The sequence below is a fragment of the Pelobates fuscus genome, chromosome 12, assembly GCF_036172605.1.
Source record: "Pelobates fuscus isolate aPelFus1 chromosome 12, aPelFus1.pri, whole genome shotgun sequence".
In the NCBI taxonomy this organism is placed as follows: Eukaryota; Metazoa; Chordata; class Amphibia; order Anura; family Pelobatidae; genus Pelobates; species Pelobates fuscus.
Window position 1 is genome coordinate 14663784 of NC_086328.1, and position 18909 is coordinate 14682692.

General features: G+C 40.4%; 2 protein-coding genes across 4 annotated transcripts in view; one reads left to right on the forward strand and one right to left on the reverse strand.

Annotated features, from left to right (window-relative positions):
• Positions 1-8169, forward strand: part of GARRE1 (granule associated Rac and RHOG effector 1) — a 71482-nt gene extending 63313 nt beyond the window's left edge. For all 3 annotated transcript variants that reach the window (XM_063437657.1, XM_063437658.1, XM_063437659.1), the window contains exons 11-14: positions 2132-2297; positions 3113-3250; positions 3560-3638; positions 4442-8169. In XM_063437657.1, coding sequence (XP_063293727.1) covers positions 2132-2297; positions 3113-3250; positions 3560-3638; positions 4442-4741 — 683 coding nt within the window. In that variant the 3' untranslated portion in view covers positions 4742-8169. The remainder of the gene's footprint in view (positions 1-2131; positions 2298-3112; positions 3251-3559; positions 3639-4441) is intronic.
• A 5347-nt stretch (positions 8170-13516) lies between these two features.
• On the reverse strand, positions 13517-17011 carry SS18L2 (SS18 like 2). Its single transcript, XM_063437428.1, has 4 exons — positions 16910-17011; positions 15855-15931; positions 14795-14886; positions 13517-13925 (listed from the first exon to the last, which is right to left on the reverse strand). The coding sequence occupies exons 1-3, from the start codon at positions 16976-16978 to the stop codon at positions 14799-14801; spliced, it is 234 nt and encodes a 77-aa protein (XP_063293498.1). The 5' UTR covers positions 16979-17011; the 3' UTR covers positions 13517-13925; positions 14795-14798.
• Positions 17012-18909: the final 1898 nt, after the last annotated feature.

The following is an 18909-nucleotide window of genomic DNA, read 5'->3' on the forward strand; positions in this document are numbered from 1 at the left end:
TCCATGAACCAGTTTAGTAGCCCTTCTCTGAACTCTCTCTAAGGTATCAATATCCTTCTGGAGATACGGTCTCCAGTACTGCGTACAATACTCCAAGTGAGGTCTCACCAGTGTTCTGTACAATGGCATGAGCACTTCCCTCTTTCTACTGCTAATACCTCTCCCTATACAACCAAGCATTCTGCTAGCATTTCCTGTAGTAATCAGAAAAACATTAGCAGTAGCAGCGTAGCTTAGTGGTATCCATTCCACAGCAGATCCACACTGTGCTACCCTGTCTGTGTGGGTCAGTGACTAGAATGAGGTGCTTTAGCAGTTAGTTATACAAACTTTACAGCATTATTGTGCGCTGACAGGCTAGATAAGCGCAGTTGCGTGCTTCAGTTAGGGCACATAGTTTAAGGGAAGCACTAGACATGGTGATTATTCTAGATATGTATAAGTGTTAGACATCTTACTGATTGGAGTCGCTTGTAGTGTACCCTTGGGAGCAGTCTCATTATGGCATTTTACCACATCAATAATCAATACAGTGTAGAGAGAAATGAAAGAAAGGAAATGAAAAACATAATACAAAAAACTTAATACGTGGCATTTTAAACCTATAAATGGCTTTTCTTGGGATCAAGGAGAGCGTGTGCTCAGATGACAGTCCCAGCAGCAAGTTTAGCCGATTCCTCTAAGTGGCAAAGCTGCAGCATCTCTTGGGCAGGGTGCATCCTCTGCCCCAGGCCTGTATGAGGGCTGGCATCATTTTACAACAGACTTGGGTTCATCGAGGGACCAGGTCTATCTCAGTCAGGGGTAGATGAGTGTTGATCTCTGTTGTTTAAAGATGTTCATCCTCCAGGATGGACGATGCCTGGAGGTCTTGCTTTGAGTGGCTCTCAGCCTTGGTGAGTGGACATAAGGTCACAGAAGCTTCGTTTTAGATCTTGCACTCTGAGGAGGTTTCACCTTACTTGGCTGCTCAGATCTCTGGTTTACCTTCCGCAGTATAGGAGTGTGGGTTGTGGTGTCCTTGTTACGTGCTTGTATCTTCAACCAGAAGTTATGAAAAATCAGATCTAGCCGCCACAGGGAGTAGGCAGTGGAATCACTAAATGCCCTCTTGGCATTTAGTACAGTGGTGCACACCGCGTCCGCCATCTTAGGATGTTAGTGTGAAATGTGGTTGCTGCTCAGTTTGAGTGAGTAGTATCGCTGGTATAGCCGACTACTCTCCAGAGGGGAACGGGATATCCCCAGATGGGTGGGGGGGAGGGAGCGGGGAGATAGAAAAGTTGCGTCTACAGTGGCTTGGTTCAGTGGGAGGAAAGCGTCCGTCTCTCCTCCACTCAGTCTCTAGTAGGCCGCAACCTGCTTTCTTGGTGCCTCAGGGTGTCGATTAAAGTGTCAAATAGTAGTTTAAGGTACCTCCAGCATGGGAGTCACCTCGGGTTGAGGTCTCACTCGTTAGCCCAGAATATCACCAGGTCAACAGCGTTGGCAGCAAGAGCTCATGCGATACACGCCTTGCCTGCTTGCAGTCCAAGCTCTGCCCCCGATATGCCAATTTTTAAGCAGCAACCCACTGTATTTCATTTTGGGCCTTTTTAATTATTTTTAGTGCATTTTTTTTTCCCCAAAGATGTGAAGCTTTTTTTTGCATTCTATATCTCAATAATGAAATATTATTACAGACAAGCACATATACCTAGCTCCAATAAGATAATAAACTGTATGAGCGGTGTCACTTCACAATATTTACTTTTAATAAATATAAGCTATTTCCAATTACTTGGTGAGACAGGAAACTATATCCAGGAATGTTTGTAAAAGAGGAAAAAAAGAAAGAAAAGTGGAAGATCAATGACCGATAAAAATGTAATGTTCTTTAAATGGCACAGTTGTAGATGCGGAATGAACCAACAGTTTAAGGGGCTGTATGTTATTTTCAGTTACGTGCTGGAGTTTATCATGTTAACAAGAGTTTTATGGGATGCTGACTGTTGTTGGCTCACTCGTCGTATTGTATTTAGTGGTAGACAACCGTGAAGCTTAAAAGATTAGCCACAGGAATAAAACCATTTGAGATAGCTGTCTGTGTTTGCAAGTGACAGTTCCAATTTTTTTGTTCTCCTCTGTGTAGTTGGCTCAGACCCTGAATTTGCCCGGTATGTGGCTGGAGTCAACCAAGCTATGCAACAGAAACGACAAGGACAGCATATTCGGCGCCCGAGCAACACGCGCAGCAATTGGCCCCATCCAGATGACTCTCACAGAACGTGGCCGTTTCCAGAGTATTACACAGAAGGGTAAGCCCACCTTACAAAACAAACCATGGTGTGTATATAATTTATAGTCAAATATTCGGGATATGTTTCCACCATTAGTTCTTTTGTTCACAAATCAGGAATAACATTTATTTAATGTCGGTCTAAATGTGCATTTTGGGCATTCCTAATCTTGGGGCAATACGGGTATAGGCAAACCCTGTCTGACATTTGTTGGTGGTATATTTTAGACCTATTCGTTTCTCACATTACTGACATGCTGGGAGACGTTCTCGGGATAGGAAACGAGACTGCCAGTCTCTTTTCACCTCCTCTCACAACATATCCGTAACAAAGGCAGGGATTGGTTAAAGGTTTAATCCAAGCACTATGACCATTCCACTGATTGGAAGTGGTCCTGCTGTTTGCAGTCTGAAAGTGCAGCATTTCACAAAAAAACACTGCACATGTAGAAATGCAGAACTTTCCTGTTGAGTTGTAACTCCACTACCAGCGATCCAAGCAGGTAATGTCAGTTTTGTGTATAAATTGCATCCACTGTTGTCACTGTCCCTCAAAGCTAATTAAAAAAAACAAATGCAATATAAAAAAAATCAATGCATATTAAGAGAAATGCTATTGATGGTTTTAGAAACATCATTTTTTTCCTCTAAGGCACTCACCACCATTATATATTGTGTAACGTTAGTGGGATTACAATGCCAATTTTTTTACTATTGCAATTAGCATTATTTCTGTCCCAATCGTAAAGGAAGTAATGTATTCACAAATTACGGTTTCATAAAACGTGATTAGAATCCACTTCAGAGGCTGATTTTTGTTCCTTTATTTTCCAGCGATGGTATAAACAATAGTTGGTCGGGTACTCAGGGAGACTCCACCAGCTCGAGTGATGAGACCTCCTCTGCCAATGGGGACAGCCTGTTCTCCATGTTCTCAGGGCCAGACCTTGTTGCTGCTGTCAAACAGAGAAGGTGAGACAGCTTTTATCCTAGTAATACTTGTATTTTGCATCAATGTATTTTGAAACATCCGTGTTTTTACTGATGTTATGTCTCCAGTTCTCTGGGGTAGATGACCACCTCTTTTTAAAATAAAAAAAAATAAATATTAAAATATATAATCTCTGCAATGACAAGGCTATCAGCCACTGCCATAAAATAAATATTTTTCTCCTAAAAATTAGAACTCCTGCATGTCATATCCTTCTGTAAATTGTAGGCTTGATATTACATAAGGAATAATAAGGAAGTGTTTTTTTTTTTTTTTTTTTTTTTTTACAGAAAACACAGTAGTGGTGAACAGGAGGTGAGCACGCTGCCGTCACCACCGCTACTGTCCACGGTAGATGATCTCAATCAGGTGAGTTCACTATTGTACACTGTTACCTCCACAGTGACTCATTTCAAGTTAGGAGTTGCTTGAAACATAGATATTTTTTACAGATTGCAAAACACTAATATAAAAGATATGCAAGACCTGACCCTTTCTTTATGGAAATCATTAAACTCCTGTGCTAGCAGTGGTTCATGGGATATACAGGAAAATACCTTCTATGTGATGTCATCACCCGCTCTCATATACACACACATATATATATATATATATATACACGTGTTCTATTTTGTATAAAGATGTGTATTGCAAGGAGTTAGCAGTCAGATGGAGAACGTGCCAAGGGAGGGAGTTATCAGAGGGAGTTGGTTAAATGTAAAACAACAAGTATAGCAAAGTTTGTGTCTGTGGACAACCAGTACAGTGAATGAAAGTTACCAGGCTGGTATCATATACAAGGTTATTCACTAAACCAGGGGTAGGCAACCTTCGGCTCTACAGATGTTGTGGACTACATCTCCCTTGATGCTTTGCCAGCAATATGGCTGTAAAAGCATTATGGGAGATGTAGTCCAAAACATCTGTAGAGCCGAAGGTTGCCTACCCCTGCACTAAACCATAAATTCTGGTAAAGTGAAATCTGAATTGCAGAGTTCAAGCAAAATAGCCCAGCTGTAATTATTGTCAAGTTGTATAATTTTCCCAAGTGAACAATTTCAGCGTAAATGTTGCAATATGCTACAATTTGGAGTTCAGTGAATAACCTTGTCAGATTTGTACTGCGAAAAGATTTAAATAAGAACGTGACAAATTACTCTGTCCTTTATTAGGAGAACAAAACCAAAACATGGCCGCCGAAAGCTCCATGGCAACACGCCTCTCCTCTCTCCAACACACTGCCCAATCAGAGTTCTTCTTTGTACCAGATGACTAATCCTGTGAGCCAATGGAATGACACAATGCAAATATTACAGTCCCCAGTTTGGTCAACAGCGAATGACTGTGCTCCGCCCACGGGGATCTCTTCTACATTTGCCTACACACCACAACAATCACAGCAGGCGAATAAGGGCTTTAAATCCTTCCCGATGAAACACGAACGCAGACCATCGTACTTACATCAGTTCTGATCGAGGAGCAACAGGGGCACCTGGGCTGAAGAGTCTTATCTGTAAAATCGCCATTGAAAGTGTCTGGCAATCTGTGCAGTCTGAACAAACATTCATTAGTTTTTTTTATTCTCTTAGTTGCAGGTAACGTGATATTATGGGGTTTTCTTTTTCTAATGTGAAACCATGTTTCAGTAAATGAGACCACATGATTTGTATCTCTGCATATGTATTCCAGCGTTTCCATTTACATTTAGCCTGTTTGGCGTGGAAGACATGACAAATTGTGTATTTCATTCCCCCCAGATATGCAAAATTCCAGCTAAAGCAAATATGGTCTAATGTTTCTCTTTTTTTCCCTTCTCTCTCCCAATAAAATGTTGTGTTTTGTGTAAGCCAGGTTTATCACTGGCAATATATATATACATTTTATTTTGGGCCACTATAGCCAGAACATACCTGATTTGTATAAGGGGTGTTATGTAGCCAGGAATTTGTTTGTATGCTATAGATTGGCTGCCTGATTTATTTATGTTCCGTTTAGGATTTATTCGCTAAACAGTTAATGGGGGTAAGTGGAAAACTAAACTGCAAAATTTAGGGAGAAGACTGCTGATTTGGAGAATTCTTCAACTTGGCTATAGTCACAGTGTGGCCATCTTAGCCTGAATTTTGCAGTTCGTTCTCAATTCACTGCAGGTCTTTCTATGATGAATAAAACTCCTTTGTGTTTTACCATGAATGAGAGTAACTAAGACGTAATATTCATCCCTTGCTTAGGCCAGATTCTGCTGACTATTTCATTTGGTTACACTGCATTATATAAATGTTTTGTGACCATTCCACAGACAGAATATGGCTGGAGCAAATTGAGTCTAACAAGAACTCACTCAGGATCACTTGCATGTTGGCTTAGCAAATGTAAGTGTGCATTAAATATGGACCACTAGCTGTTGGGATAAATTGATGAGAGTCAACAGTTAAGATTACTAGTGTGGGAAAAGGCCTAGAGTAGCACTTCTTCAACTTTTCCCTTTTTTTTTTCCCCCCCCCCTCTTTATTCCCATTGGAACAGGATTGCTCTTGGAAGCACGGCTCTAAACTAGCAGTTCCTAATCTTTACTATTTTTGACAGGGACCCAAATAATTACATAGCATTATCTTGGGGCCCCCTCGTTTAATTGCAAAATTAGCTCACTAACCTGTTTGATTTGTGATAGAATAAATTGTACACAAGTAACAAGTTAATTCAAAAACCGTCATTAAACTCTACCCAGCATCAATTGGATCTCCATTCCTCTGGGGAAAGCAGTGCTGCTTAAAGGAAATAAACTATTGTGCTGAATTGCCTGAGGCCTGATCAATTTTAGGTGCCTATTCCAGCCCATAGGGATCCAAGTCTGGTTTCAGTCCCCTCATTTAAAAACCACTGGCTTAGACCATTTATTTGGGAAGGATCTAATGCAGGTGCAGTCACTCCAGGTGTTAGAACTGCAGCTCGCATGGTGCTTTGCATCCTTAAAGCTAAAAAGCATCATGGCAAATTTAGTTTGACTACAGCTGGAGGGAAGTCTACCTTTTGGCCTCCTCAGCTGTAGTAGAGCTCAACTCTTGAGTTTAATGAGTGTGATGCTGATCTGTTAATTGCAGTGGGTCTAACAGTTACTGATATTTAATGCTGTCTAGCATCCAGTACGAACCATTTCATGGAACACAGCACAGCACAGCTTCTTATGGAACTTAGGGTTCCTTATTGTGACACTAAGCCTAGGAACGGCTGAGTTAACATTGTCCTGTACTGAGGCTGATATCTTTAGTCTTCCAAGAGATGGGGGATTCAAACCAGTCAATTGGTCACTCCCTGCTGTATTCGTGTGAAAAGCAGTGCTCCATTCAAAATGGCTACAAGGTCAACTTTGTTCTAACAGCTAATTAAAAAGTTATATCTGTTTGATTTTATGGCGGAAACGTACCTCAAGCCTTCTAGCTGCTCTGGACTACGTCTGCCATGTAGGACTACGTCTGCCATGTAGGACTACGTCTGCCATGTAGGCTGATCTGTTGGCAGCAGCTGGAATGTTTGATGATTCTAATCCCTTACCATCCTCTCTATTTGTGTAGTATTTTATTTTTTTTTTCTCCCAAAATTATATAAAATGACATCTCTATAATCCATGGAGGAGGGGCACAGGTGGTCCATTTAGGAACATCCATGCTCACTTCCTGTGAGTGTGGGGCTGTTTCCTGCTCTTATGAATGCCATGGCAAGAAATGTCATTTATTTATCTGTCCAGCTGAAGAATGGATTTGTAAACCCCCAACAAATAAAACGTCTCTTTTGTACAAAGTAAAAAAAAAAAAAAAAATCCCACTAGTCTGAAACATGCAATGCAGAGCTTGAAACCAGCCCAAAAAACACTTCCTGGTAGTGTCATACACATTTTTACCTCTCCCTGAAGGGGGGTTGGGAGGGTAATTCGCCTACTTTTTTGTGACTCTTTGTATCTCATTTTATATGTAACTTTGATATTGTTCTATATGGCCAAAGGCATTATGTACACTCTGCTCCTGATAACTGAAAAGACTTTTGGGATCTTAGTCTTTTTAAGAGTTATATATAAATAATATACACTTTAGGAGCAATAATAATAATAAAAAAAAAAAATATTAAAGTGAGCTGGCTCAGAAATAGTTAAATTAAAAGTAGCAACTAGAGAATATAAAGTATATTTTTAAAATAAAAATAAACCTAAAATACTGAGCATAATGTCACTTATAGAAGGTATGTGCCATAAAATCAGAAAGTACAGTGGACGTAGGAATATCCTTCCAACCAAGTGACTCTAGGAGAAATTTAAATGGTGCTGAAAATTCAATTAAACTCAGAGTCGCAGGTTTAGGGGCAGGGCCTGTGCGTTGCCCCTTTGCATTTTGAGAGTTAAATAGTATATGTACAGATCGCCCATAGCATCCTAATTTGAGTTTACAAAAAAAAATATTCTCTATATAGTTTCTATGTATTTTAAATGTCATTTCATCATTTTTCGACAAATAAAATCTTAAAAACTTTAAAACAAACCCATATTTTCTAGTATGAAAAAAAAGTATCTACAGTATTAATCTTATTTTTGTATTTTCTTAAATTGTTATCACTAATAGGTTGGCTCATTAATATGAGTAACACATTTTCCTATATACGTAGTGACTGGCTCATTTGCCTATCTTTGATATGGTGAAGCACATCGTTTTGTTTTGTTTTCTCTTCTTACAGATTTAAAAGATTAATTATACCAAAAATATGTATAAAACACTAAACTATTTAAAATACATAATGGGATATTTAAAACCCAGTTTTTCTTCCTTTTTACTTTGTACAGTAATGGGTTTTGGTAGCAGGCCTGCAAAGAAGCCAAGTTGCCTCTATTTATACTACTCTCTCTTTATTTTGAGCGCTCATACTTTTTCTTTTTTTTTTTTTCATGTTTACAGAGATTTGTTTGCTGTATATAAACCTCTCTAGTGATGTGCTTTGCACATTTAATGTGTTGCTTTTATATGTAATTTGTCAAAGGATGTTTCTGTACTACTTGTTTGGAAGATCTGATTAAAAAAAGAAAAAAAAAAGAAAAACAAAAAAAAGAATTTAGTGGTGGTTTAAGATTAACAAATGGTTTCGTTTCAGTCCCTTAAGAATGTTATATACAGAACTTTATTCCCGAATTCATTAACCTCCTCCAACCTCCCTTCTCCTAAAGCCCTCTGCACTTATCATCCCATATTTTATCAAAAGAATTCTAATGGTCTTATTACTGGATGGACGTATATATTTGTATTGAAACAGACGTCTTCAAAAGTGCCAACTTTATGTTACGCAGGTTCTATATATTTTTTTTACTTGTAAGAATAAATGTGACTAAACAGGAAACCCGATATCCAAAACTACATATATCTATATCTATATACAGATATAGAGATATATATATAATAAATCTAGACACACGTTTAAAGCTTTGACCATGTAGGTGCTATATTTTCTGCTTTCAATTTTTCTGGACGCTGGCTATATAACCCTTTAACTACCAGAGGGTCTGGCTGAGACTTTGGAGTGTCCTTCTGGTAGGCAAAAAGTTATAGTGTTGTACTTTGTAATGACGTCCTGCCATCATATTTCACTTGGTTGTTGACGCTGCCAAGTTCAAGGGTTCTGGTGCTTTGCAAACACGACCTCCCAAAATTGCAAAGTTTTTTTTTTTTTTCTTTCATTCTTTCATATTGCAAACACTTACAAACTGGAACTGTTCATTTTGTATTTTACTTCAAAAGCATCTGTAAGTAAAATAACTTTTTGCTTTATTAAAACTATACATTTAATAGTGTGATGCGTTGTTATTATATCAAAGTAATGTTGGTGTGAGGCCTGTAACGGTCCTGTTTTAATTAATGTGTTAAACATCTGCCAAACAAAATATAGGTGGCGCTCGAGTCAAGAACCAAACATGCGGTGCTATTTCACCCAAGTATGAGGAGTTATTCATAACAAGAGGAATGTATGTATGAGGTAATAACATAAATACAAATAGAACACAACATAGTGTAATCTAATAGATAGATAGTGAGGGAGTAGATGTCAAAATTCAAAACACTCCCAATTTTCTGAGCCCATTAAAGTTGGCACTGGACTTATAGAGCATGTATGTCTCCTTATGGACACAGAGTAGCTTCCTCCAGTATTTGCGTCCCACTGGATACAAGATTGTTGAAATCAGGAACTCCAAGAAGAGGTAACTAACTAAAAAAAATGATTTATTGTTTTGATCTATAAAATTGCACAATGCGTTTCAACCCCAGAAAGGGTCTTCCTCAGGTGCTAGTGAATATTATACAACTGTGAATATACTTTTATATGTATACATTAATACCCCATTACACATGTTACACAAATCACTCCCATTACCAAATAAGGTCCGAGCCGGAAGCGTGTTCTGCCACCCCCAAAATGGCGACGTTTCCGGTTCAGAATCATGTCCCCACCATCTTGGTAACCTTTTATATAAAAGCATATCACACAATAAAAGAAAAAAAAAAAAAAGCATATACCTAGAAAACATAAAAGGAAATCTTTCTTTCGAAACAGAATCAATCTGTAAATTTTCGGAGTAGTAGTCATCATGTGATTCCCGTTAAGTAATTTCCTGTGACATATCGGGTCTGTATTCCAAAGTTCTATACGTCACTTCCTGTGACATCTTGCCACACGGAAAATCATCTCCAACGGGTGATCAGTGTCCAAAAAGATATGGATGAAAATGAGGTCTTTAGAGTCTTGTAAGCCCAAAGTCATGGGCACCATTTGTAAAGAGTTATAAAATCCAAGACATCATGTAAAAGAGAGGGCAAAAAACATGTTTCAGTATTAAAACATAGAAAGTGACGGCAGATAAGAACCATTCGGCCCATATAGTCTGCCCAGTTTTCTAAATATTTTCACTAGTCCCTAGCCTTATCTTATAGTTAGGATAGCCTTATGCCTATCCCACGCATGCTTAAACTCCTTTACTGTGTTAACCTCTACCACTTCAGCTGGAAGGCTATTCCATGCATCCACTACCCTCTCAGTAAAGTAATACTTCCTGATATTATTTTTAAACCTTTGTCCCTCTAATTTAGGACTATGTCCTCTTGTTGTGGTAGTTTTTCTTCTTTTAAATATAGTCTCCTCCTTTACTGTGTTGATTCCCTTTATGTATTTAAATGTTTCTATCATATCCCCCCTGTCTCGTCTTTCCTCCAAGCTATACATGTTAAGATCCTTTAACCTTTCCTGGTAAGTTTTATCCTGCAATCCATGAACCTGTTTAGTAGCCCTTCTTTGAACTCTCTCTAAGGTATCAATATCCTTTTGAAGATAGGGTCTCCAGTACTGTGTACAATACTCCAAGTGAGGTCTCACCAGTGTTCTGTACAATGGCATGAGCACTTCCCTCTTTCTACTGCCAATACCTTTCCCTATACAACCAAGCATTCTGCTAGCATTTCCTGCTGCTCTATTACATTGTCTGCCTACCTTTAAGTCATCAGAAATAATCACCCCTAAATCCCTTTCCTCAGATGTTGAGGTTAGGACTCTATCAAATATTCTGTACTCTGCCCTTGGGTTTTCACGTCCAAGATGCATTATCTTGCACTTATCCACATTAAATGTCAGTTGCCACAACTCTGACAATTTTTCTAGTTTACCTAAATCATTAGCCATTTGGCTTATCCCTCCTGGAACATCAACCCTGTTACATATCTTAGTATCATCCGCAAAAAGACACACCTTACCATCAAGACCTTCTGCAATATCACTAATAAAAATATTAAAGAGAATGGGTCCAAGTTCAGATCCCTGAGGTACCCCACTGGTGACAAGCCCAAGCTTCGAATATACTCCATTGACTACAGCCCTCTGTTGCCTGTCACTCAGCCACTGCCTCACCCATTCAACAATATTGGAATCCAAACTCAAAGATTGCAGTTTATTGATAAGCCTTCTATGTGCAACAGTGTCAAAAGCCTTACTGAAATCGAGGTAAGCAATGTCTACTGCACCACCCTGATCTATAATTTTAGTTACCCAATCAAAAAAATCAATAAGATTAGTTTGGCATGATCTCCCTGAAGTAAACCCATGTTGTCTCTGATCTTGAAATCCATGTGTTTTTAGATGTTCAACAATCCTATCCTTTAACATGGTTTCCATCACTTTCCATCAGGTAGCAAAAAGCACGAAAAATAAAAACCACATAAATAGTAGAAAACACATCCAGAAAAAAATAAATTATATATATATAAATAAAATGAGGAATGTATGTATGAGGTAATAACTGCTTTTATATACTGTGTGCGCTTAGTACCTTTTTCTACTTTAAAAAAATCTTAAGGAAGCCTGAGTGATCACGTGGTATTGATGTGAATAACCTGTTGCCTATTAAAATCTTTACTGCGTAAAAGCATCAATTCTAACTGGCATTCCTTGCTTTACCAAGACTTTGAAGGACCCAGTGGCATCAGAAGGTTGTATTGCATGAGCTAAAGACACATCCAGGTTCATCCGTTCTTAGGGCAAAAGAAAAAGACTAGAACGGGGAGGCACAGCTGAGCCAATCTCTTATTATTCGATATTTGAAAGCTGTCCTTTTGGTTAAAGTACAGCAATGGTATGTTGCTCGGAGCTGTGAAAGCTGTGTGGACTTAGTTTAACCCCTTAAGGACCAAACTTTTGGAATAAAAGGGAATCATGACGTGTCACACACGTCATGTGTCCTTAAGGGGTTAAGCACTCTCACTTTGGTAGTGAATTACCCTCTTTCTATATTGTGAATTCTAGGCTATAACATCCCCAGGCTCCCTTACCCATTGAGTCTCACTCTGGTACAAACATGACAATGTTTGGATTGATGCAGTCCCTCTCCCCATATACTCACTACAAGACCCTTCCTCCTAGTTATGTCGTTTGTTCTCTCCACAGAAAAAAGATATATAGGTTTGGCACTGTACATTCAAAGACTTCCCACAGTTTGATCTACACATACCTAATTGACTGTCTGCAAATGAGATGCAGGCTTTATACAAGAATGGCAGAACTACACAATGGACATGACAGAGTGCTCTTTATGTGGCTTTTCTACAGCTAACTACTAGTTATTTCTTGTGTACAAAGCATACTAGTGGTGTATTGGTGTTTATTTCATATACAGCACACTCACAATGAGAGCAGAATCAGATACTTATTTAAATCAACTCCAGATCTTACGCAAAGGTACACAATTTTTATTTTATACTTGACGGTAGCAGAAATTACATGGAGTTTGTTAAAGGAACACGATAGTCACCTAAATTACTTTAGCTAAATAAAGCAGTTTTAGTGTATAAATCATTCCCTTGCAATTTCACTGCCATTTAGGAGTTAAATCACTTTGTTTCTGTTTATGCAGCCTTAGCCACACCTCCCCTGGCTATGATTGACAGAGCCTGCATGAAAAAAAAACTGGTTTCACTTTCAAACAGATGTAATTTACCTTAAATAATTGTATCTCAATCTCTAAATTGAACTTTAACCCCTTAAGGACCAAACTTCTGGAATAAAAGGGAATCATGACGTGTCAGACATGTCATGTGTCCTTAAGGGGTTAATCACATACAGAATGCACTTGCAGGGGATAAGAAAATCTTAATTAAACAGAACTTGCAATAAAGAAAGCCTAAATAGGGCTCTCTTTACAGGAAGTGTTTATGGAAGGCTGTGCAAGTCACATGCAGGGAGGTGTGACTAGGGTTCATAAACAAAGGGATTTAACTCCTAAATGGCAGAGGATTGAGCAGTGAGGCTGCAGGGGCATGTTCTATACACCAAAACTGCTTCATTAAGCTAAAGTTGTTCAGGTGACTATAGTGTCCCTTTAAGCTGGATGGATTTTAGGAGTCCTATTTTAAATAAAAATTGCATACGCTTTCTGCTTCTCCCAGCCTGTACTTGGACCGTGGTTTTTGGAAGTTGTAGTTTAACTGTTAGCCTTCTGCACCAGGAAGCAGCTATTGAACATCTCCAAGGACCCCCTTGCAGTGCCTACAAGGTACTACTTATGGGGACAGACTCAACAGGACTACACACAGGTACGTGTGTACGTATCTACACTGTCTTGGCTGCCCTGACCAGTAGAATTGGGGACCTGGTCACTAAACAGTAACTGGAAACATAGATCGGTGTAATACTTTCCAATTTTCTCTCCCCACAAAACATAAATAAATCACAAGTCATTGAACAATATTTATTAATTAGGGCTATTTTGTTACAGCAGTTAAGAGGAAATTCAAATGGCGGATGACATTTGAGTTAGTTTACAGAAGAACAGCAGTTAACCAAAAAACATAATGTTGTGCGCCTACGTGATAGAATAAACGAATGAGCTAAATCCAGTACAGTAAACCAACAGGTCTTTAAAATAATAATACACATAATTACTGGAACAATTTCTGTGACAATCAGGCCCTCCCTAATAGAGCTCCACTTCCTGGCCAGAGCTAGAACAGCAGCTAGACTCTTACTATGGTTACAACAGAAGCATGTTGTGGAGAAATAAATAGCGGCATTATCCCGCAGATGTGAAAAACGTAACTTGGGGCATCCTCTTTTGGGCTTCTTGTGGCGAGTGGGATGGTTCACCTGAAAGACACAAGGTACATTAGCATTATTTTGGTTGTTGGAGCACTTGAATAACTTCTATATTTAAATAACTTAAGAGGGTGAGCGGCCTGGGGCGACAAAAAATTAAATAAATAAAACCACATTAAACAATGTTTTCATGCGCAGCACACTCAAATCTGAACAAATCCAGAGTTATCTTTTAGGGACTGGTCCTGTGTGCTACATGCATAGGTGGCTAGGACCATTCATTGTGTGATAGTGGTATAAGGCTGTGCAGCATTTAGGCAGTGACCCTTCCTATTGTATACATTTCATGATGCATTAAAAATAGGAAGAGGAGGAGGGCACTAAGTTATACTTGCAGCAATGTGTGCAAGGTATTCTCTGCACCATAACCATTGCAACGGTGCTTAGTGTGATCCTGATTCTACATGTCCCTTCCATAAGAGGAGTCATCGTATAACAACCCCCCCCTCCTCGTCAGCTAGGAAGCATATAGAAGTTTGAAGTTTCTTTCCTCAAAAAAAAGTATTTACAGGATCATATAGCATGTTCAAAATAGACTGTACCTTGTTTGTGTCGAATTTTGAGCCCAAAGCATCATCTGAGAATTCAAAGAACCATTTCTTGTAGTCGAAAACCCGGGGACTAACATGCAGACTCCACTCTCAGCAGCAACCCCCCCCCCCCCAAAAAAAAATTACTACAAGTTGTGAAGCATTTGAAAATAAAGATTCATTTGCAAGATGACCATGTTTGAGTGGAGACATGTATAACTGGTGATTCAACACAGTCCGACTTAAAACGACTTCAGCAAGCAGCCCGACAGCCTAAATTAATATATATAGTAAGAGATTGGTCCCCAGCTGTATTACAGTCTTACATACCAGATCAAGTGGTTGGATTTTGCACAGGGGTTGGAACAGAGTCTGCTATAGTTGCCAAATAGACCAGATTTCTATGTAGAATTTGCTGGTATCTGATGGATAAATAGTCACAAAGCAAGAAGTAAGCTCAACATGTACAAATAATATGCCTGTATGTACACTCATTTCTCTACAAACTGTACTATATCTTTGCATGTAATATTTCATTCTATTTCAATAAAAATCTGATTGACAAAAAAGCATGAAGATTAGTTCCATTAATGGTTAAAAAATATACATGAAGTCAATATTATAATTCTCCTGTAAAGTGTGAAAAGTTTGGAATTCAAAATAAATTCAAAATTTTAGGCAGAAAATGAATTCAGCTGTTCAGTTCTTAATTCCCACTATATCTACAACAGTGCCTTGTGAAAAAGTCCAGTGTCTGCGCCATTTACCATTCTATGTGGAGATGGCGATGTGCATTAACAGCGCCAATTCAAACTCAATTATTACTAAAAACTGAACTGTCTGGAATTCAAAATGAAATTCACAAATAAAGAACAAAGCCAATTTAGAAAAAAAAAAAATCTCCAAATGAGCTATTTTGACCTAAAATTTCTAAATCACACTGAATTTCCAGCATTTTCCACTTTAGTGAAAACATCTGAAAGTATTTCTATATAAATTCACTTTCTATAGCAAAGTTTTGTTTTGATTTGTTCTGAGAAGGTATTTCAAGGAAATCAGCCTTTATTTTGCAATTCCGATCTCCTCGTAAAACGAACTTTAAAAATATTATGTTACAGTCCGAGATCTCACCTACCCAACTTGATTAGTTAGGAGGAGGTGGAATGTGGCTGTACATATTACCAATGTATATCATGATTTTCACATACATTCCCTGTATTTTGACAAAACAGTAAAACTAATAGTGCTCACAGCGATGAACACACTAAAGTCAAAAAAACTAATAGGAACATGGCAATTCCCCTAACAGATTGCTTTTGTCAGGTTACAGGTCTATCCATTAATCAGTGTTGGGAGGCGAAGTGAAATGAGTTTGGCAACCAGTACTTACTGAACACATTCTGCCGCTCTGCCTTTGTTTTGATATTCAACAATGCAGTGAATGAGCTGATCGTTTTCATTTAGCATCTTAAAATAAAATAAAATGTGATTTCAGTTAAATGAGTTGTCTTTTTGTAGCCCTAGAGCCTCATGCTTCCTCTTTGTACCCGCTATCTCTCTCCACTGTACTGTCTATGGTTTTATATACAATGTATGGACTAAAGTATTGGGACACAACTTTAATTATTGAATTCAGGTATTCCAATCAGACCCACCGATGTCTCTTTCTGCTTGCCCCATCTCTCTATACTGTATGTCTCTGCTTGTCCTCTCTCTCTGTGTACTATATGTCTCTTTCTGCTTGTTCTATCTTTCTTTGTGCACTGTGTGTCTCTTTCAACACATTCTCAAATATAAAAATATATATATATATATATATATATATATATATACACACACACAGTCTCTACACAAACACACAGTCTCTATACACTGTCTCTACACACACACACAGTCTCTCTCCACACACACACACACAAACAGACTCTCTCTACACACACACACACACACACACTGTCTCTCTCTCTACACACACACACACACACACACACACACTGTCTCTCTCTCTACACACACACACACACACACACACACACACACACACACACTGTCTCTCTCTCTCTCTCTACGCACACACTGTCTCTCTCTCTCCACACACACTGTCTCTCTCTCTCTCTCTCTACGCGCACACTGTCTCTCTCTCTACGCGCACACTGTCTCTCTCTATACACACACTGTCTCTCTCTCTCTCTATACACACACTGTCTCTCTCTCTCTCTATACACACACTGTCTCTCTCTCTCTCTATACACACACTGTCTCTCTCTCTCTCTCTACACACACTGTCTCTCTCTCTATACACACACTCTCTCTCTCTCTCTCTATACACACACTCTCTCTCTCTCTCTCTCTCTCTCTCTCTCTCTCTCTCTCTCTCTCTCTCTCTCTCTCTCTCTACACACACACACTGTGTCTCTCTCTATACACACACGGTCTGTGTCTCACCCTCTCCAGATTATCCTCGGGTATTCTCACTCTCCCGCGCAGTTTCTCGGGTACAAACACCACAGACATCTCTCGGTTCTCTCTGCTTCCGGCGCACAATGTTCGCGCACTGCGGGCGCCTCCCGGTGACGTCACAGCCGGATATTCACAATGTGCGCTAACTAATACTGAACTACATTTCCCATGATACCCAGCGAGGCTGTTACTATCCCTGTACCCAGTGTCCCTGGCATCCTGTTACTATCCCTGTACCCAGTGTCCCTGGCATCCTGTTACTATCCATGTACCCAGTGTCCATGGCAGCCTGTTACTATCCCTGTACCCAGTGTCCCTGGCATCCTGTTACTATCCATGTACCCAGTGTCCCTGGCATCCTGTTACTATCCATGTACCCAGTGTCCATGGCAGCCTGTTACTATCCCTGTACCCAGTGTCCCTGGCATCCTGTTACTATCCATGTACCCAGTGTCCCTGGCATCCTGTTACTATCCCTGTACCCAGTGTCCCTGGCATCCTGTTACTATCCATGTACCCAGTGTCCCTGGCATCCTGTTACTATCCATGTACCCAGTGTCCATGGCAGCCTGTTACTATCCCTGTACCCAGTGTCCCTGGCATCCTGTTACTATCCATGTACCCAGTGTCCCTGGCATCCTGTTACTATCCATGTACCCAGTGTCCCTGGCAGCCTGTTACTATCCCTGTACCCAGTGTCCATGGCAGCCTGTTACTATCCCTGTACCCAGTGTCCCTGGCAGCCTGTTACTATCCCTGTACCCAGTGTCCCTGGCAGCCTGTTACTATCCCTGTACCCAGTGTCCATGGCAGCCTGTTACTATCCCTGTACCCAGTGTCCCTGGCAGCCTGTTACTATCCCTGTACCCAGTGTCCCTGGCAGCCTGTTACTATCCATGTACCCAGTGTCCATGGCAGCCTGTTACTATCCATGTACCCAGTGTCCCTGGCAGCCTGTTACTATCACTGTACCCAGTGTCCATGGCAGCCTGTTACTATCCCTGTACCCAGTGTCCATGGCAGCCTGTTACTATCCCTGTACCCAGTGTCCATGGCAGCCTGTTACTATCCCTGTACCCAGTGTCCATGGCAGCCTGTTACTATCCCTGTACCCAGTGTCCATGGCAGCCTGTTACTATCCCTGTACCCAGTGTCCCTGGCAGCCTGTTACTATCCCTGTACCCAGTGTCCCTGGCAGCCTGTTACTATCCCTGTACCCAGTGTCCATGGCAGCCTGTTACTATCCCTGTACCCAGTGTCCCTGGCATCCTGTTACTATCCCTGTACCCAGTGTCCCTGGCATCCTGTTACTATCCCTGTACCCAGTGTCCCTGGCATCCTGTTACTATCCATGTACCCAGTGTCCCTGGCAGCCTGTTACTATCCATGTACCCAGTGTCCATGGCAGCCTGTTACTATCCATGTACCCAGTGTCCATGGCAGCCTGTTACTATCCCTGTACCCAGTGTCCCTGGCAGCCTGTTACTATCCCTGTACCCAGTGTCCCTGGCAGCCTGTTACTATCCCTGTACCCAGTGTCCCTGGCATCCTGTTACTATCCCTGTACCCAGTGTCCATGGCATCCTGTTACTATCCCTGTACCCAGTGTCCATGGCAGCCTGTTACTATCCATGTACCCAGTGTCCCTGGCAGCCTGTTACTATCCCTGTACCCAGTGTCCATGGCAGCCTGTTACTATCCATGTACCCAGTGTCCATGGCATCCTGTTACTATCCCTGTACCCAGTGTCCATGGCAGCCTGTTACTATCCCTGTACCCAGTGTCCCTGGCAGCCTGTTACTATCCCTGTACCCAGTGTCCATGGCAGCCTGTTACTATCCATGTACCCAGTGTCCATGGCATCCTGTTACTATCCCTGTACCCAGTGTCCATGGCAGCCTGTTACTATCCCTGTACCCAGTGTCCCTGGCAGCCTGTTACTATCCCTGTACCCAGTGTCCCTGGCAGCCTGTTACTATCCATGT

Excerpts from the sequence above, each read along its gene's own strand:
- SS18L2 (XM_063437428.1), bottom strand. The coding sequence starts at position 16,978 with ATGTCTGTGGTGTTTGTACCCGAGAAACTGCGCGGGAGAGTGAGAATA. Across the intron at positions 15,932-16,909 it reads CCGAGGATAATCTGGAGAGG|ATGCTAAATGAAAACGATCA; the intron begins GTGAGACACAGA and ends TTTTATTTTAAG. Across the intron at positions 14,887-15,854 it reads AGAGCGGCAGAATGTGTTCA|ATACCAGCAAATTCTACATA; the intron begins GTAAGTACTGGT and ends TTTATCCATCAG.